Source organism: Pelophylax lessonae, assembly GCF_965119305.1.
Source record: "Pelophylax lessonae genome assembly, chromosome: 7".
NCBI lineage: Eukaryota > Metazoa > Chordata > Amphibia > Anura > Ranidae > Pelophylax > Pelophylax lessonae.
In genome coordinates, this window is record NC_138774.1 from 238129072 (window position 1) to 238150243 (window position 21172).

General features: G+C 44.5%; 1 protein-coding gene across 1 annotated transcript in view; it reads left to right on the forward strand.

The window, feature by feature from the left end:
• The first annotated feature begins 296 nt into the window (after positions 1-296).
• LOC309560957 (transketolase-like protein 2) overlaps positions 297-21172 on the forward strand; it is a 31917-nt gene continuing 11041 nt past the window's right edge. Inside the window, exons 1-6 of the mRNA XM_082264656.1 lie at positions 297-430; positions 8013-8130; positions 11785-11898; positions 13925-14022; positions 14821-15012; positions 20978-21105. Of these exons, the coding sequence (XP_082120782.1) occupies positions 324-430; positions 8013-8130; positions 11785-11898; positions 13925-14022; positions 14821-15012; positions 20978-21105 (757 nt within the window). The 5' untranslated portion in view covers positions 297-323. The remainder of the gene's footprint in view (positions 431-8012; positions 8131-11784; positions 11899-13924; positions 14023-14820; positions 15013-20977; positions 21106-21172) is intronic.

Here is a 21172-nt window from a genome sequence, read left to right on the forward strand (position 1 = left end):
TATTGATATGACATGATATAAAGCTGTGTACTGCAATGGAATACAGCTGGTGAATGGTGTCCAGGGAAGAAAGGATCTCATGCACAGCAATCAGAGGAAATGAACAGTCCCAGAGATCTGCATGCTGGATGTCACCATGTCATACAATGCATGATGATGGGGTGACACCATCCCAGTCCTCCTCTCCTCCTCTCCTCTGATCTCATTTCCTCCAGTCAGAGGAGAGGGCGGCTCCCTATAAGAACAGCCCAGTGGACTGATCCTCAGGCAGTGGTCAGGTTAGGAAGGAGATCATCAGAACATTCCGCCCCATTGTCAGCAGCATGGACACCTACCAGAAACCCGAGGACAAGGACCTGCAGGCCCTGAGGGATGTGGCCAACCGGCTGAGGATCCTCTCCATCCGGGCTACCTGTGCCTCCAACTCGGGGTAGGTGATCATCAATCAGCCCACGTGGTCCCCCCTGTACAGGCCGGTGTGTCACATCTAACACGTGCAGATTTAAATGCCCGGCCACGTGGGCGCTGCCCCCAGCATGGAGCATCGCTACAGCCTATGGAGGCGCGACTTAGATGACTTGTCCTTTGTCTATATAGCTACTGATCACCTTTTACTGCCATAGCCGGCATGGAAGGGGTTAATGGCAGCTCATTGATGTCTTCCTGACGTGTGCAGGAGGAGAAAGCTGGGCTCTCTCTGGCTGCAGGAGGAGAAAGCTGGGCTCTCTCTCTGTATGGCTGCAGGAGGAGAAAGCTGGGCTCTCTCTGTGTATGGCTGCAGGAGGAGAAAGCTGGGCTCTCTCTGTGTATGGCTGCAGGAGGAGAAAGCTGGGCTCTCTCTGTGTATGGCTGCAGGAGGAGAAAGCTGGGCTCTCTCTGTGTATGGCTGCAGGAGGAGAAAGCTGGGCTCTCTCTGTGTATGGCTGCAGGAGGAGAAAGCTGGGCTCTCTCTGTGTATGGCTGCAGGAGGAGAAAGCTGGGCTCTCTCTGTGTATGGCTGCAGGAGGAGAAAGCTGGGCTCTCTCTGTGTATGGCTGCAGGAGGAGAAAGCTGGGCTCTCTGTGTATGGCTGCAGGAGGAGAAAGCTGGGCTCTCTGTGTATGGCTGCAGGAGGAGAAAGCTGGGCTCTCTCTGTGTATGGCTGCAGGAGGAGAAAGCTGGGCTCTCTCTGTGTATGGCTGCAGGAGGAGAAAGCTGGGCTCTCTGTGTATGGCTGCAGGAGGAGAAAGCTGGGCTCTCTCTGTGTATGGCTGCAGGAGGAGAAAGCTGGGCTCTCTCTGTGTATGGCTGCAGGAGGAGAAAGCTGGGCTCTCTCTGTGTATGGCTGCAGGAGGAGAAAGCTGGGCTCTCTGTGTATGGCTGCAGGAGGAGAAAGCTGGGCTCTCTGTGTATGGCTGCAGGAGGAGAAAGCTGGGCTCTCTCTGTGTATGGCTGCAGGAGGAGAAAGCTGGGCTCTCTGTGTATGGCTGCAGGAGGAGAAAGCTGGGCTCTCTCTGTGTATGGCTGCAGGAGGAGAAAGCTGGGCTCTCTCTGTGTATGGCTGCAGTCCTCCCCTCCATCATTAGAAGAGGTCATTTATTTTATACGCTGAAAACTGCTTCTCTGCACCAGATCAGAAAATCTATAATTGGAGGAGATCGCTAATCAATGTTTAAATATATTTTATGCATTGAAAATTTGTATTTCTGCAGCAGAAAATTAAAATAAATGGGGCTGTTGCACCTGATTAGATCAATATTGTATGTGTATGTTGCAAACTGCATTTCTGAATCAAATCACTAGAGGTGCTCTACATTGGGGTCTCCAAACTACAAACCCCCTGGGCCACATGTGGGGCCCCTACTACAATGTATTTTGCCCTTCATATTCTCTGCCATGATGTAGAGAGGGAAGGGGACATTGATCCATTGGGCCATTTCCATCTGATTGCACCATAGAGGAGAGCGGGACATGGATCTGCCTGCTCAGCTGGGATCAGAGGAGAATTCCCCACTGACAAGCTGATTCTAAGACACCCATGTGCAAGGGGTCTAATGATGGGGCCTAACGAGAGAAAAAAATATATGTATATATAGCGCCAACAGTTTGCGCAGCGCTTTACAATTTGAGGGAAGACAATACAGGAGGAATTAGAGGGCCCTGCTCGTAGAGCTTACAATCTAGTGTGTATTATGTGTGTATATATATATGTGTGTGTGTGTATGTATGTATGTATGTATGTATGTGTGTGTGTGTGTGTGTGTGTGTGTGTATATATATATATATATATATATATATATATATATATATATATATATATATATATATATATATATATATATATATATATATATATATATATATATATATATATATATATATAATGTTGGTCAGCAGTCAGGACTGGGTTTCTTTCTTGGCATCCTGGACACTTGCAATCAGAATTTACTGTTGCAGCTGCTTGTATCATTTATATATGATATAGAAGTTGGCTGCTAAATGCATAGCTGTAAGGTATCCGATGTGTTACGCTGAGACAGCATGGGTTGCCTTACATGCAGCAAAGAGATATATGTATGTTTAAAAAAAAAAATATATACATGACAGGAAAAGTGTTGTAGTAGTTGTCTTGTCTACTTTTTGCAGGATTCTCTTAGCTTCAGGTTGAGCCTTTGGTATCTCTCTCCACCCCTGCCAGTCCATCATTCTAACTTTTGTGTGTTCCACATTGAACAGGCTGATGAAAGCTGATCCCATGGTCACAAGGATGAACACAATTACACAGGAGAACGCATTGCCCTTGAAGGCCTGCCTATTGTCTGTAGGGCCTCTGTGCTAGGCTGTTGTCTGTGACCTTTTTTTTTTTTTTTTTTTTTTAAGTTCAAAACTAAATAGACAGCTCTGCGGTTTAGACTTTGGATTCAGAATGTTTGAAGTAAAATTTTAGCTGAGGTCAGCATGCCGGGGACAAGATGGAGATACGTGCTTGGGTTGGTCCTTCCCATTGGTTACTGGTGACACTCCTGCTTTATTTGGCTTGGCGGAATATAAAGTTCACACCTGCGGGCGTGTTTTATGTTGTGTGCATGTGCTGCAATGCTTTGCAGTGTTTGGAAACACTCAATAAGAGTTAGGAGAGAGGAAAATAAAACTTTATGTAGCTCTTTGCACAGAAGTGCATTGTGATGCTGTAACACAGGGGTCACCAAACTATGGCCCTCCAGTTTAGGAACTACAATTCCCATCATGTAACACGGGGGTCTCCAAACTATGGCCCTCCAGTTTAGGAACTACAATTCCCATCATGTAACACGGGGGTCTTCAAACTATGGCCCTCCAGTTGTTTAGGAACTACAATTCCCATCATGTCTGTGAATGTCAGAGTTTTACAATGCCTTGTGGGATGTGTAGTTCTGCTACAGCCAGAGGGCCGTAGTTTGGAGATCCCTGCTGTAACACATTGCTAAAAAAAAAAGAAAAACCCATGCATACATTTTTGTGTATATGAATGCAATATGCAACTTCATCCAAGATAAATGTCTCAACCTTTTTGAGAAGGGGACTTGCTGTAACATTGGTGCAATAAGTTATTGTATCATCCTTGTTCACATTTAGGAGCCCTTTGAGTGTCCACTATACCTATTGCTATATAAAATATGTAGATTTGAATGGGGAGAGATGAATTGGAGCCCTGATGCTAAAACGTTAGCCCCTTTGGTACATGTTATGTATTCATTTATCAAGGGGTAATGGCAGAGACCTCTACTGTCGTCTATGCACCCCCATTGAAGTTTATGGGATCAAACAGTCGCACCTTTTTCAAAGGCCTGCATAGTTAACAGTCCCCATGGACATAATGGGATCCCTCTTGGGGTATTGTCTGTCACTGGCACAAACAAAAAATCATAAATCCTCAGCTGCAGCTATAAAGTTCTCACTCCAATGTGAAAAATAACAAATGCTATATATAGTGATAGTTGCGCTAATATCAAATAATTCAACATAAAAGTGGCTGATAATTCCTCTGATTTCAAAATCAAATGTGGTGCTGTGTGCACTAATCCACACCTCTGACCAAATCTTCTTACTCACCAGAGCTCCTCCAGTATAGGGCGATATTGGATCCACTATATCAGTGGTCCTCAGGGCACACTAACAGGCCAGATTTTAGGTTTTACCACGGGGAGATGCAGACTAGAGTACTGCAATCACTGAGCAGCAAATTATATCTGGGATGTATTTCAGTTATCTTGCAAACCTGGCCTGTTAGTGGGCCCTGTAGGCCAGGGTTGAGGACCACTGCACTATATTACTCAATGTATCTTTTAGATGTGTGTTTAGATATTCACAAAAGTGAGTACACCCCTCATATTTTTGTTAATAATTATCTTTTCATGTGACAACACTGAAGAAATTACACTTTACATTGTAGCAAAGAATTTACACTTTACATTGTAGCAAAGTAGTGAGTGTACAGCTTGTATAACAGTGTAAATTTTCTGTCCTCTCCAAAATAAACAGCCATTAATGTCTAAACTGCTGGCAACAAAAGTGAGTACACCCCTAAGTGAAAATGTCCAAATTGGGCCCAGTTTGCCATTTTCCCTCCCCAGTGTCATTTGACTCATTAGTGTTACCAAGGTCTCAGGTGTGAATGGGGAGCAGGTGTGTATCACTCATACTGGTCACTGGAAGTTCAACATGGCACCTCAAAGCAAAGAACTGAGGCGCTAAAAATTAAATTGTTGCTCTACATAAAGATGGCCTAGGCTTTAAGATTGCCAAGACCCTGAAACTGGGCTGCAGCCTGGTGGCCAAGACCATACAGGGTCTGCAGCATCCTTGTCACTGTGTCCCAATAGACATGAATGGAATTGCCTTCCTGGGGATACACAGGACAGCTGCGCATTTCCGTGTGGTTAAACGCGCCCTTCACGTGAGGTATGCATTGATGCATCCCATGTGTGAGGTCTTAAGGCCTTCGATTAAACTTGTTTGGCCATAGGAGAAACCACTTTCCTGTCACAATCTTCATGCAGAAGGCTTGTAGTTAGATTATGATGTACCTGGCGGATTGCTGGTGGTCGCCTTTTTATACTGGCCTTATAAAGCTTTAAGACTAAATAAGGCCTTTTCCCCCTGTCCTAAATATTTCATTGTATGAAACTGGAGCAGATTTGAGCTGGAACTGTTGCTCGCAACATCCAGTCAGATTTTGATGGTTAGGCCCGGTTCACGTATTCCTGTTTAACATGTATGTTGGCACGCACCAAAACACTTGTCTTGTAGGCCATGTTATACACTGCTCAAAAAATGAAAGGAACAGTTTTTTTTTTTTTTTTTTTTATCCATTTTTGACAGTTTCACAAGTTCTGCGTTTTGGCTAGCGTCAGTGTCACTACTAGTAGCATGAGGCAACACCTGGACACTTTTAGAGGTTCAGACACTGTATACAGTATATAGCATTTTCCTATATACCCATATAAGTGTGACTTGTGACCAGGTTTAGCGCTTGCGGACGTTCCTTTTATCCTTGGGATACCCGCCACCCCCCTCCCAATAAAGATTTACCCCCCCCCCCCCCCCGTCACATTGCACACTGATAAACAAGTAATATGCTATTTTATTGTATTTTCTATTAGTGTGATTGTGACTGGAGTTACTTTCTGTCCCAAGGAAGTCTAGGGTCCCCGCCACCCCCCCCCAATAAAGATTTAACCCTCTGATCACCCCTATACCCCCTGTCACAACACACTGTATACAGTATATAGAATTTTCCTATATACCGTATAAGTGTGACCAACTCCTCCAGGATGGCACGTCTCTGTGTGCCATTGCCAGGAGGTTTGCTGTGTCTCCCAGCAGTCTCAAGAGCATGGAGGAGATTCCAGGAAATGGGCAGTTACTCTACAAGGACAGGGTTGTAGAAGGTCCTTAACCCATCAGCAGGACCGGTATCTGCTCCTTTGTGCAAGGAGGAACAGGATGAGCACTGCCAGAGCCCTACAAAATGACTTCCAGCAGACCACTGGTGTGAATGTCTGATCACACAATCAGAAATGGGACTTCATGAGGGTGGCCTGACATCCTCTAGTTGAGCTTGATTGGCATTTGCTTTTGAACCCTGGAATTGGCAGGTCTGCCACTGGCACCCTGTGCTTTCACAGATGAGAGCAGGTTCACTCTTGTAATATTATTTAGCATGACCGGTTTGGTGGGTCCGTGAGTCTGGGGAGGCATATTCAAGGAGTGATGAACAGACCTCTACAGGCTAGACAATGGCACCCTGACTGCCATTAGGTATCGGGATGATATCCTTGGACCCATTGTCAGACCCTGTGCTGGTGCAGTGGGTCCTGGGTTCCTCTTGGTGCATGACAATGCCCGGCCTCATGTGGTGAGAGTATGCAGCCAGTCCATGAAGGAATAGATACCATAGAATGGTCCCCTCACTCGCCTGACCTAAATCCAATAGAACTCGGACATTGCAGTCCGCCACCAGGTAGCACCTCAGTCTGTTCTGGAGCTCAGTGATGCCCTGGTCCAGATCTGGGAGGAAATACCCCAGGACACCATCCATTGTCTCATTAGGAGCATGCCCCGAGTACCATGATATAAATTATTTCCCCATAGACTATGGATGGAGAAATACAAAATATTTGGCTGTCTTTTAACAAGAGGCAAGGGGTAAATTTTTCTGCAGTGACTGCTAAGCGGGGATTTCTGATGAACTTCTGGTCTCTGCAGGAAGTCATGAAACGGCATAAACATCCTAACGGGTTTTAATTAAAGATACACCCTGCAGAATAAACTGTCCCTGGATGGGGGTGATGTAATGGGAATTATGTACTGTTCTAATTTGGCAGGAGTGTTGTTTGGCATCTGGCATGCCTCCACTTCCAGCATATTGCTGTAGGCAGGTAGACTGAATCGTCTAGGGATTTTCCCTGCTGGCTGCAGATTAGGAAGGTGCTCTCTACACTTGGCGCATGTTTTTGTGCTGTCTGTTTTCACCAAAACTAGTGTCTCCATTGGAAGATTTCCCTTCTACTCTAATTCTGGTGACAACCGAAAATATAACTGCGAACAATGGCAAATGGAGAAGGTGGATCTCCCTAACTGGGGCACAGTCAGCAATAAAAACCTGACTGGTGATCTAATCCTGCTCCAATCTAGCCAACACTGAAAACCTGCCTTTGTTAGTTTGTACTCTATTCTGCCCTACACTGGTTGTCCCACAGCCCTTTACAAAGTATAGTTGCCCCCCCCCCATTCACACAAGCATTTTATTGCACGATTCCTGAAGTGACAATGTTCAAATAGAATCCCATTGTTTTCAAACAGCCTGTTCACACCAGAGCAGTGCTGCTCATCTGCTCTCTCAAAATACTTATTTTACATTATTTGGGGCAGAATCATGTATTTTTGGGCCCCATAGAATTTCATGAGAATGCTTTCTCCCACCCCCCCCCCCCCCCCCCCGTTGAGTCTTATGGCCAAAAATGCACAATTCTGCTGCTGTACTACAAGTCACATGTATGTACACCCCCTCCAAATCCCCTTCCTACACTTCCACAAAGGGTGAATGGGGAATTTAGGAGTTCCCTTTTTATATTGCTGTACAAATGTATCTCAAACATTACACAGCAGTCAGAAATTATCACTGTACTTTTGTTTAATAATTCCTGTGATTGACTCTAGCCAATGGCCATGATGCACTTTTTTTTTTTATTTTTTTTTTTTTTTTTTTGGGGGGGGGGGGGGGTTGCTGTCCCAGAAGTCTGCACTAAGATCTAAAGTCAAGATTTTGAGCAAAAATGTAATTACTGTATATAATCCCTCCTCTTTGCATCCACCTTGCATATGGACACAAACCACTTTCAAAAGTTAGGAATCTGCAACAGTTTGTTAAAATCCTCGCAATGTCCATAGATTACTCAGATGTGTCCCTTTGGCATGAGGCATCATGTGATCTGTAAATTGGGGCTTGTATCCTCCTGTTAACACTTAATATGCTTTGCTCCTTGTGACAGGCATCCCACATCCTGCTGCAGCGCTGCCGAAATCTTGTCTGTCCTCTTCTTCAACACCATGAGATACGATGCAGCTGACCCCGGCAACTTCAACAATGACCGCTTTGTTCTGTCAAAGGTGAGGATGGCTGGGAGGATTTGCTATATGGAAGTTGTATAATTCAATTTCTGGATGTGCTATGGTAATAATTTAAAGGCATAGCCCACCTTTTGCAAACAAAATAAATCATAAGTGCACCCAAAAATAACAAGGGGGGAAGTGTGTGTGTATATTTTGGGCACAATGCATGGGCTCCCTGCTCCGGTCCATACTTGGGTATGGACCTTCTTTACTGCGGCTGGAGGCAATAATGGATCTGCTGCTGTGGCAGATGGGACTTGTAGTCTTCACATTCACACATCTCTATGAAGTGGTGATCTGGCAAGCCTTAACTTCGCTTTAAGGGTTTAAAGAACCCTCAACCGGAGTTCCAGCCTTTTTTTATTTTTTTTTTATCACCCCTGTGATAGTTGCCAAATATGTCTTGGAAATCGGCATATGTCAATGTTTTCTGTGTTGGTACTCACTGTAACCATCTGAAGCCCACTAGGAGTCTCTTCCGGGATAAGGTGCTGCTGGCTACCCATCAAGCACCTCCTGATCTCGCACATGTGCAGTGGGACTTTCATGGCTGTAGCAATGAAGCCTAGCATCGCATAATTTCTGCTTTAGAAGTAACACTATGCTAGCTTCGTAGGATGCCCATTGGCTCCTGGGATTGCTTACACTGGTATTCCAGGAGCCATTGCAAAGAGGATATGACTTACTTTGCCGCGGCTGGGTTTTGACGGAAGTGGATCTTTTTTGGAAGAAAAGGTACTATATATATTAAAAAAATAAAATGACCCTATCCAAAAGGGAATGGCGGAGTGATCAGCAGCACATGTAGATTTAAATGCAAATTAGGGTGGAACTCCGCTTTAACCACTTTTTGACCATGCTATAGCTGAATGATGGCTACAGCAAAGTAGTCCAGCTCTGGGAGGACATTTTGCGTTTCCCCCCCCCCCAAAGCCATATCCTCCGCAGCACGTTCTGCAATTGCAGTGTCATTTGGACAGCTTATGTAGGAGGATTTTCTTCCTCTATTACATCATTGGGCATATTTAAAGCGGAATTCCACCCTAATTTGCATTTAAATCTGCACGTGCTGCTGATCACTCCGCCATTCCCTTTTGTATAATGTAATTTTTTTTTTTTTTTATGTATCCACTTCCATCCAAACCCAGTCGCGTCGAAGTACGTCATATCCTCTTTTGCAGTGGCTCCTGGGATTATGATAAAATCATAAACTCAATATGCCTTTTTTTTTTTTTTTTTTTTTTCATTTATTTAAAATAATAGCGTGTAAGTGCCGGTTCACACTTGTGCGATGCGGGAAGGCTGCAAATTTGCAGCCTGTTCCCGCATCGCATCCGCACAAGAGGCAGTTCACACTGCCATATGCGATACGCAGGGGGTGTCAAATGTTTACGACACCCCTGTTTAATCGCATATCGCACAGAATCAGATTGCACAAGTGTGAACCACTGTGCGATCCGATCCTGATGCTGCTGAAAAAAAGGTTGTGTGCGACTTTTGTGTGGGTGGTGCGCTTTCAGCCATACAAAGTGTATGGCTGAACTCGCATCCACACATGAGATCACATGTAATTTAGGAGCAGTGCGCTCTGAATTACATGCGATCAGCGCACCCGCAGTAGTGTGAACTGGCACTTAGTGCCGGTTCACACTTGTGCGGTTTGCGAGATCGCATGTAATTCGGAGCGCACTGCTCCTAAATTGCATGCGATCTCCTGTGCGGATGCGAGTTCAGCCATACACTTTGTATTGCTGAATTTGCAGCGCATCCGCAGCAAACTCGCACATGAGGCATTTCAGCCGCAGCAGAATTGGATCGCACAGTGGTTCACACTTGTGCGAACTTTCAGATCGCACTTCGATATGCGATCAAACTGGGGTGTCGTAAACATTTTAATTGACACCCCCTGCGTATTGCATGTGGCAGTGTGAACTGCCAGATGTGCGGATGCGATGCGGGAACAGGCTGCAAATTCGCAGCCTTCCTGCATTGCATAAATGTGAACCGAGGCTTATACCAAAACTTTTTTTTTTTTTTTTTTTTTTTTTTTTTTTAATTAAGCTCCTATATACTGTAAATAATATAATAAACGTTTATCTAGATAAAAGAGTTAATATTCCTTACAAGGTGCAATATTATAATAGAAAAATAAGTGAATAAACATCCATGTCAGCCATAGATATGAAATAGGGAGCATAGAAAGACCCCCTATATGTGCTATACGGATGTTTTTTAATCACTTATTTTTCTATTATAATATTGCACTTTAGAAGGAATATTAACTTTTATCTGGATAAGCTTTTATATTTTTTGGCGGGTTGCATTGACAGGACACTGTAACACTAAGCTCGGCACTCACGTTCTGTTGCTGCTTCTGTCCTCTTTTCTCCCTTACTTTGCTCTGACTCACTCCCTCACTGACGTCACAAAGAAGGCGGAGAGGAAAGGCTGAGGGAGGGGGGGGAAGTGCAGAGCTGTGAGAGACAGTGAATGCAGACGGAGCTCGCTGACAGGCGGGGAAAGAGCACAACTAATCGATAATGACGATTGTAATTATCGATTTAGTTGTTTCAGCCCTAGATGCAATGCGAGGCTCCATTGCTATGGCCGTAATAGTCCCACTGCACATGTGTGAGATCGGGAGATGCTTGCTGGGTAGCCAGCAGCATCTTATTTTGGAAGAGACTCCTTGTGGGCTTCAGATGCCCACACTCAGGATGGACACTTGTTGGATCAGGCTACAGTGAGTACTAACACTTGTGACACAGAAAACATCATATGCAGCATATGCCGATTTCCAATATGGTGAATATCATGGGGGTGATTTAAAAAAAAAAAAAAAAAAAAGCTGGAACTCCGTTTAACGAATTGGTGCTCCTGGCACAGTTACTAGTGCTTGATGGAAAACTGATTTCCAATCCTAGCGGTCACATGACCTTAAGCCTTACCTCCCGGCATGTAAAATCCCTTAAGGGGCCAGCTCCAAGGGGTTAAGGGCCCAGTCATGTTTTTGTGTATGGAGGTGTGCTGCGTTAAGGCAGCCAGTTTAAATTTTGGCTATCAACACCCATAAAAATGAATCTCTCAAGTTGGCCATACGCACGTCACTTAACTTATGGATTTCTTCTTTGATCGTTTCTGTTAGAAATAGTGTAATCTATAGTTGACAATCAATGTGTTTAGTTATTGATCACATCAGTTTCACTATGTGCATGAAAACGGATTGTATTTCAATCATAGCAAAGTATCTTGGTGCTGCGTATGCAAAAGCATGGAACCACTGCTGTTACACAGAGCAGAGGGCATTGCCGTGTTTTTAGTGCAGCTTTTTTTTTTTTTTTATATCCTATGTAAAGGGTGCTTTGAACCCCAAAGGTGTGACCACAGGTCTTTCTTGGAAAATGGGGAAGCGTTGTCACCTGGACAGGAAGTGAGGGAAAACAATGTCACCAGAACAGGAGTAGATTACACGGTGGAGACGGTCAAAGGTGACCAATCCCAACACCCTATTCCCCACTCATCACTGCCAAACTGAACTATTTTAAAAACGAAATCTGTTTGCATTAACCTTGATGCTGATTTTAGTTGGTGTTTCTGGATTGTTTGGCTTTCTCTTTTTTTTAAACCTGAAATTCTTCTTCTTCTATGTAGGGTCATGCTGCTCCCATCCTATATGCTGCATGGGCTGAAGCCGGTTATATTAAGGAATCCGACCTTCTCAACCTGAGGAAGATTGACTGCGACTTGGAGGGCCATCCAACACCGGTAACGCTCACAACTGTGTATTTAAAAAAAAAATTCATAAATAAATGTATTCTATCCTCACTGGTCTGAATAGTTGTGACCCTGAAAAAGAATCCCTGTGCTCACACCTCCTGGCCAAACATACTATAGTATTCCTGTTGTATTAAGCTGAGCAAAAACTAGCAGTTTAAACATGGTGCATCTCCAAAATTGTCTGGCTATCTTCATGAGAGCTTTCTTTTTGTGGTGTAAAACTACCATTTGCATGTAGTTTGCAAAAAAAGGGGGGGGGGGGGGTCACAGGACAAAATTACCTTTTTTGAGAAATTCTGAACGCTAAGGTCCTGTCCACCAGTAGCAGTCATCTATATCAGTGGTTCTCAACTCCGGTCCTCAGGGCACACTAACAGGCCAGATTTTAATTATTACCTTGGGGAGATGCAGACTAGAGTACTGCAATCACTGAGTAGAAAATATCACCTGTGATGTATTTCAGTTATCTTGCAAACCTGGCCTGTTAGTGGGCCCTGAGGACCAGGGTTGAGAAACACTGATCTAGATCACCCTTCTGAAAAATGTAATCCCCTAAGAGGACAGTAGAGCAGCAGCTCCTAGGAGGCAAAACTACCCTCGGTGGGTGGTAGTGGTGGTTTGGTTTTTCTGGATTCCAATGCTAAATTATTGGGGGGTGGAATTTTACTATCGCTGGCAACCAATTGGCTTCTTGTGTTGAAAATGAAGCTAGTTGGTTGTCACGCACAGCTGCTCCAGTCTTGGTAAAGTACCCCCTACATGCTGTAATGATGCTTAATCCCTTAGTTGGCACCTGCTGGCCCTTTAAGGGCTCAAGAATGCTGGGGCTTATGCTCATGTGACCCTCATGATTGGCTGTCGCATGATTGTAAAGCTCCCAATCGCAAGCAGCGAGCGGGAGTTTTCAGTTAATCTCACTGGCGGTATGATTATTATATACCAAAAGCGGTACAATTTTTTTGCATGGAAATTTGGCGTTATGTATTATAGGCCTACAATTCTTAGTAATTACTGACTTAAACCTGACCAAAACAAGAGTCTAGTAGACATCCCAGATGTAATAAATTTGAAACTCAAACGCATGAATTATAATCAAATTTTATTTTATATATATATATATATATATATATATATATATATATATATATATATATATATATATATATATATATATATATATATAATATTTTGATTAGATTATAATTCATGCAGTATATGTATAGGTTTGTGTTTTGTGCAACGTTTGAATTTCCCTCCCAGTTCCGCTCCCATGCACCATTGCTGCTGCAGGAAACGGAACCAGGAAGTCCTCATACCGACGGACGATCGGTGGATCTTGGCTGGCGATCACAGCAATGGGAGATCATTGCTGGATCGCAAGGAGAAGGTAAGGGACAGCGCTGCACGCTCTGCACATCCACCCCGAGCGTGACTTGGGGATACCGATAATAGCATGGAAAATCCACCCTGAGTCACGCTCAGGGATACCACTAAGGGGGTTAATCACTGCTAACTGTGCCAGGAGCACGCAGGCAAGTTCTATTGCATGCAAATGTGCAGCAGCTCGGCACCAAGGCCCGGCTGCTGAGGGGCCGCATATTTGCTTGCTCTTGGCGCAAAGAGGGTAAAATATATTTAGTTCCCAAAAAATTATATATTTTTTTTTTTTTTTTTGCTTACCATTTACATAATGCCCCTCACAATTGCCAAGTATCTTGGGTCTGCTTGGTAAATAAATTTCGATCCATCTAGTGCCCTTCTATAGGTAGACCTTCCTGTTGGTTCTTGTCCATGGTCCTGACTACAATATGCTGAGATAGTATGGCTGTAGTCCCTTAGTCAACCTGTAATGTGCAAGGCATGAATGCCCCCGTCCACCCCTACCCTGCTTAATTGACTATCAAGCAGGAATCGAGTAGGAAGAATCTACTACAGTGAGAAATGGGTGTTTGCATGTTATAGTGACTTTGTATGGCTTGACTTCATATATACTTACACAATGTTTTTGTTACAGAAACTGCCATTTGTTGATGTCGCTACTGGCTCTCTTGGACAAGGGCTGGGAGCATCCTGTGGCATGGCTTACACCGGGAAATACTTTGATAAGGCCAGGTATGTATGCCATTTCTCAAATGTATGTGTAGTGTACATATTTAATGGAGTTAAAGTGTTTTGTAAAGCTTCAAATTAGTCACTTGCCTGCTTTGAGCAAAGGTTTTGTACAGTAGAGCCTCCTTCTCAGGTCCCCTGTCGGCAGTTCTGGGTCCCACCTGACTTTTTCTGAAAATGCTAGCTGCCTGGATGTTTTGAACAGATTTGCGTCTTCCATGATGCATTATGAGGCAGCCAGCATTTTTTAGAAAGTAGATAGCAGGGGTATCCAACAGTTTTTCTTACTTACTGTTCTAGGCTGGCTGGGGTCTGCAACTTGTGTGACCTGGTGTTGTGCGTGTGCTTTGGTACTGAAAGCCCCAGCATGCCCTGCTGATGCATGGTTGGCCATAGACCAGCTTATGGTTGCAGATCATGGTAACTGGAAATCGTCAGCGGCATACTTTCTGAATATTGTGAAGAATGCATACATCTAATACTTAAAACCCAGAATAATTTCTCCTCCACTCCCCATACTCCCAACTATATGGGTAAGAAACATTTTCCAAAAATTCAGGTGTTAGTGATGTGGCAGTATAAGATAACACTGTAGTTCACTGCTCACCATACTATGTGGAGCTGTGTGCATAGATAACTTGGCAAGGATGGCCTGACAAATTGTGTGTGTGTGTGTGTGTGTGTGTGTGGGGGGGGGGGGGGGGGAGGGTTTCCCTTCACTATTTTCCAGGTATCGGCCATTTGTGGTTTTGAACAAAGAATAATAATGTTGTTGGTATGTGGTCATTTATCTTTTTGCAGTTATCGTGTCTATTGTCTGCTGGGTGACGGCGAGTCTTCTGAAGGCGCTGTATGGGAAGCCATGGCATTTGCCTCTCTTTATCATCTAGACAACCTGGTGGCCATCTTTGATGTAAACCGTCTGGGCCAGAGTGAAGCCGCCCCTCTCCAGCACCAGACTGAGATCTACAGGAAGAGATGTGAAGCTTTTGGGTGAGTGATCTTTTTTTGCACACTGAGAAGCCGTGTCGCAGTAACCTTGTTCAAACCTACATCTCTTGATTTTTAAAGTTGACCTGGAACCAAAGGTGAGGCACGGCATGATCGCTGGCTGAGTCTTGTGTTGGGATTAGAGCAAAAGATGTTCCCTGTGGCAGCCAGAACTCTGCTAGGAGGTCCAGCTCACCAACTATTGCACCAGTAACCCTTCCCAAATCTTTATACATCTTCTTAAAGAAATGCATAATGATTGCATGCAATAGATCAAGCTGCCTCCCCCTTGTTCTATCTGCCAAGTAATGAGCAGCATAAAACCAGCTATTGGGGCAATTTTGACAGGTTGTCAGGGTGTTTTTTTTTTTTTAAATAAACTCTTTCACTGCCAATGACTTGGGGCTTGGAGGTAGCACATGTTGCTAAACACTACCAGGGTTTTACACTTAAGCCGATTGTTTGCTTTCTATTGGAAGTGATTTAGGCAGATCAGTGAACATCCATTTTGCTGATCTTTCCTCTGGTGAATGAAGACGGAAGCAACAAGCTTTTCACCACTTCCATTTTAAGCTCTCATTCCCCGTCAGCACTGGCTGGGGAAGAAGCTTGTCAGCCCTTTGTGATGTCAGAGTTAAACTTGAAATTACATCCTCATATTTTACCCAAAATTGTGTAATGTTTGTGCACTAAAATTGGCCTAATGGAAAATATGGGTTTGATAAATCCTTCCAGGACTGGTGAGAGGAATTGCGTGCATCAAAGATGGTGGTTCTCAACTCCTGTCTTCATGACCCACTAACGGGCCAGACTTAAGTATTACCTTGGGGGGGGGGGGGGGGGGAATGCAGACTAGAATACTGCAATCACTGAGCAGCAAATGATATCACCTGTGATGTATTTCAGTTATCTTACAAACCTGGCCTGTTAGTGGGTCCTGAGGACTGGAGTTAAACACTGATTTTTAAAAGCATTTTTATCATATTTCATGGTCTCTGGTGTTTATCTTAAGGCCTGAAATGCACATTAGCAGCAAAAGGTTTAGTTGCCACCATGATGCTCCTGGGTTTAACCACTTGCCTACAGGGCATTTTCACCCCCTTCCTGCCCAGGCCATTTTTCAGCTTTCAGCGCTCTCACATCTTTGAATGACAATAGCGCGGTCATGCTACACCCATATGAAATTTTTATCATTTTTTTTCTCACACAAATGGACCTTTCTTTGGTGGTATTAATCACCTCTGGGTTTTTTATTTCTTACAAAAAAAAGAACAGAATTTTGAAGAGAATTTTTCTTTCTGTAATTTTTTTTCTCCTTCACTGATGAGGTACTAATATGCCGCACTGATGGGCAGCACCATCAGTGCCCATAGTGCTGCCAGTCAGTGCCTAGATGAGCAGGCACTGACTGGCAGCACTATGGGCAGTTATGGCATTTTATTTCACTCTTGTGTAATCGGGGGGGGGGGGGGGGGATGGTGATCAGTGCCCTGATTACATTTCTCTGTGTCCCCTATGAGGAGGAGAGCCGAATAACGGCACTTCCTCATTTACATGTGACCGGCTGTGATTGGACACAGCCGATCACATGAAGAGTCATGTCATTGACTCTTTACCGAGATCAGGATCGTGCCGTGTCCTAGCCACACGGGGCGGTCACGATCGCCGCTCCACTCGCCCCCCAGGGGCGCGCGAGAGAGGCTGTTCTGGTGCGCCGTCATATGACTCTGTCCCAGGATAATGGCTACACCGCTCAGCCATCGTCTGACGGCGGGCGGGTAGTCGGTGGTTAAGGAAGCTGTTTTAAAAAAAAAAAAAATAATAAATAAATGTAAAAATGCAAAATATTAGGTTTTGGTAAATGATCAACATTGGGCTCGATTATGAGAAGTCCCAGTCATTGCCCAGATCTGGTATGTCTCGCAGCCAACGAACCTGAAGACACTCCAATGCTGGGAGAGAAACTGAAATGAGGTTGGGTTTCTCCAAACAGTCAGACTGCAGTATCGTCTCTAGGAGTGACTGCTCGATCAGTGGACTTGTTTGTGAGAACTGGACATGGCAGGCATGGGAAAGCTGATACTGATAAAGATATGAATTGGGTAGATTGAAAGTCAGGCCAGTGAGGACAGGGGAGACAGTTCCTGGCTGGTGGCAATCTGGGAAACCAATTTAATGTTCTGTTTAGTCCATATAACATGATCTGGCAGTTTATAGAACAGAGGGAGGGTGGGATTCAGCCACAAGGGGGCATTCAGGGAAATGGCTGCGCTGGGGTGGCACTCGCATTTCAAGCCAGCACCCAGGCACGAATGGTGGTAAGCGATGGGGGGAGTTGGCGTATATAAGGTGCCCGGGGACCTCTTAATAAAAGAAGCTTGAGCGCTTCCAGGGAAGTGAGTTGAAGGGGCATGATCAGGCAGGTGCAGGTACACCGTATCAGAACAGCAGGGTTGGCAAATGCCAAGTCAATTTGGGAGGCTGTCCTTTTTATAGGAGGTTGTAAAATGGGAGTAAGAGCTAGTTGGAGATATAGTTAGATGTATCTTCCAACACCAAACCTGACACGCCTGCCGCCTGAGCCTAGAAACGTTTAGGAGCGGGTCTATCCAGAGCAGAGTCAAGGATGGCAACAATATAGTAAAAAATATATACAGCGCTATATAAAACCAATAAAGTGACAATGTGCTTAATAAAAGATAAATAATACAATTTATCTAAAGGTGCATATATAAAGTGTCCAAAAAATATATTCCAAAATTAAGGTGCAATAGGAAAAGTCCAATCCACAAAATATCCAAAAAGTGAGATAAATGTAAAGTGCTTGATGGGTGTCTCAATACTAAATTAGTGCTCCAAAACACCACCACCGTCTAGCCACAAGATGGCCTCTCACCTCACTATATTATTGTAACTATCTGCATGGTCCACACAAGCCTTATTGTGCCATACATGTGAGTGGATTTTTATCATTTATTCAATAAAGGGTTATTCTAGCAGTAAGCACTTAGATCGTGTGTATATATTTTTTACATTTCTTCCTGCATACGGAGCCCATGAGAGTACCAGCCCTGCCAAAGGTATCCATAGATCTGCATTGAGGATTTACTGCATTTAAATCATCTCAGTGAGGTGAGACGCCATCTTGTGGCTAGACGGTGGTGGTGTTTTGGAGCACTAATTTAGTATTGAGACACCTATCAAGCACTTTACATTTATCTCACTTTTTGGATATTTTGTGGATTGGACTTTTCTATTGCGCCTTAATTTTGGAATATATGTTTTGGACACTTATATATGTATATGTGTGTATATATATATATATATATATATGCACCTTAAGATAAATTGTAATTATCTTTTATTAAGCACATTGTCACTTTATTGGTTTTATATAGCGCTGTATATTTTTTTACTATATTGATCCATCTTGCTTCCGTTTGTGAGGAAGCCTCGTATAGCTGCTGTATGTTCATTTGCACAGGTTTTGCTGAATTTGCACTTTTATTTGTGAAATAGCACTGTTACTTTATATTGATTACATACTTTTCACACATCAAGGATGGCATGCCCACATTTAATAGTTGGCTGGATAAGGTGGGGTGACCCTCTCCAGCAAGCCATACAATAACACACTGGAGAAGGGGGGAGAAACCTAAACGCCAACAATGATACATTTCTGATTCTCCACCCCCCATAGCATGAAAACTGACACATTTGCCCTGAGGGTCTGTATGAATGTGTTCCATTACCAAGGCAGTGACTTGTTAGTTTAATATTGAGACCCCTCTGGCAAATGTTGAAAAGGAGGCATGACACGCCCTCTGAATCCATGGCTTCCTCAGTGCCAACAGCTTACTGCCCATGAGATGTGTCTTCTGCAAAAGCACTATACGTGGGGAGTGGGTTGCTAAGTAGCGGAAGGCTACGAATGAAGTGAAGGCCACGAATATTCCATGATGGAGAATTCTGCCTCATCATGTGGCAACATTGGAATGGTGGGGAACATGACTCGGGACACAAAGTGGTGGGACAACAGAATGCAACTCAAGGACAGCAGACAGCGGAGGAGACATGAAAACACAGTAAAAGCTCAGCGCATACACAACTAACAAAACCTAACCACCTGGTGTCAAAGCACCTACCCTGCTCTTGTCTGACTCCATCTAAAAACAAGGCAGGCTTAGATCTCAAAAACCTAACCAAGCAATTAGCCAACAGTGGTACTTTGTCCTATATGGTGAGGGTAGTAATTGTCCCTCAGGTAGCACATGCGACTAGGAGTATTGGGGAATAGAGAGACAATAATTTTATGGACTTACTTCTCCAAAAGGCAAGATGGGATTGCTTCCAGTGCGCTCAGCAGAAGCCAAGTTCCCGAGGTAGGCTAGTAAAGCTGAGTAAGTGGAACTAATCAGTCTGTGAAGGTTGTACCGGAGCTCTAGTAGGTAGTCGCCAAGCAGTACCTGATGAAGATGTGGATGTGAGTACATGAAATTAGTAAAAATGGAGGCTAACTTCTGCCTGAAAACCAAGGGCAAAGGCCAACAACCAGTTGTAGGCCGATGGATCTCTTAGCGGGTGTCCAACCAGGCTGAGGCAGCAGCTGGAGTATTGAAGAAGTGTGTCTGATTCCCCCTCAGTGATGCGCAGCCTGCTAGGATACAGGAGACTAAAGTGGAGACCCTTGTGGACTTCCATGAAGGACTTGGCAGCGTTGCTGGACCTCCTGGGAAAAACAGCAGCCTGGTGTTCATAAATGGTATATCAGGCTTGGCCCAAGCGGCAGTCAGTATACGGTCCCCGATAGCGGTGATTCAAGAGGCGTTGCAGAAAAGCCCTGGGGGGGGCAGGTTTGGGTGGTATTGGTGGGACCCTATGCGCCCGTTCCACCACAAAGGTGGGAGGCAAGTTGAAGAGGGTGTAGTCGGGAGGTGTTCGGCAAATTCCACAGGCCTCGACCCTTTAGCCTGCTCTGGGAGACCAAGGAGATGGATGTTTCCTGAGACAGTTCTCAGGGTCTATGGCACGCTCTTGCAGCTGCAGGGCCTGCAACTCCCTGGAGTCAGACCGAGTTCTCCAGCGTGGAGACCCGGTCCTCTACCTCAGACCATGGTACAAAACTAATCCTGGTGGATTACGCTAAAATCAGTAGCCAGGAAATCTATTTTCTCCATAGTCTCCCTGTAGGCAGTTATTGCAGCCAGGATGTCTGCGCCTGAGGGAGAATCAACCAATGGGGGGAGGTACAGGAGATCTGTGTGCTGGCTACCATGGTAGGTTTAGTTGTCCTCGTGGGCAAGATGGCCACCGCTGCAGAGTAGCGAGGATCTGGCTTCAATATTCTTGTGGACTGGGTCTGGTGCTGGGACATCGGCGCTGAGCAGGGGGGAGTCAGGATAGGTAAGACGGGATCTGTGCTTCGGTGCCGCGCATCTGGTCCGTTCACAGCCCGTGCATGCACCTTTACTTTACATATCATCTAAATTATACGCATTTTTCTTCTTTTTTTTTTTTTTTTTTTTTTTTTTTTATTATCCGGTTAGTCGATTGAAGAAATAATAATCAGCCGATTAATCGATTATGAAAATAATCAGTTGCAGCCCTAATCAACATGCATTTTAAGATTTGTTTTTAGGCGGCTGTTTCTCTGTTGCATCACCCATGATTGTGCCACATGGTGGCAGTATTTGTCAATCTGTCTTTAGGTCATTTTATTTTTTTTTTTATTTTTTTTTTATATTCCCCCCCCCCCCCCCCCCGGCTTCATAGCGGAGGTCCCACTTCATTTCCAGGCCCCCCCCTCCCTATTGCATCATATTCCACTCCATTTACATCAGCCCCGGCATCAGAGGCTTCTCACCCAGGGCTAACTGGATTTTGTGCATGCATCACTCTGAGGAATCCAAAGAGCACCCCAGGGAGCTGCAGTTTTCCTGTTAACACTGACTTGTTGTTGTGTTTGCAGATGGAACACCTACATTGTGGATGGCCATGATGTGGCGGAATTGTGCTATGCTCTCTGGCAGGCGGCCAACGTAAAAGACAAGCCCACGGCAATCATTGCTAAAACCTACAAAGGAAAAGGCATTACAGGTAACGTTCGGACTGTGCTGTTCATACATTGACAGCTGTAAGAAATATGTACACTTGTTACTATTTT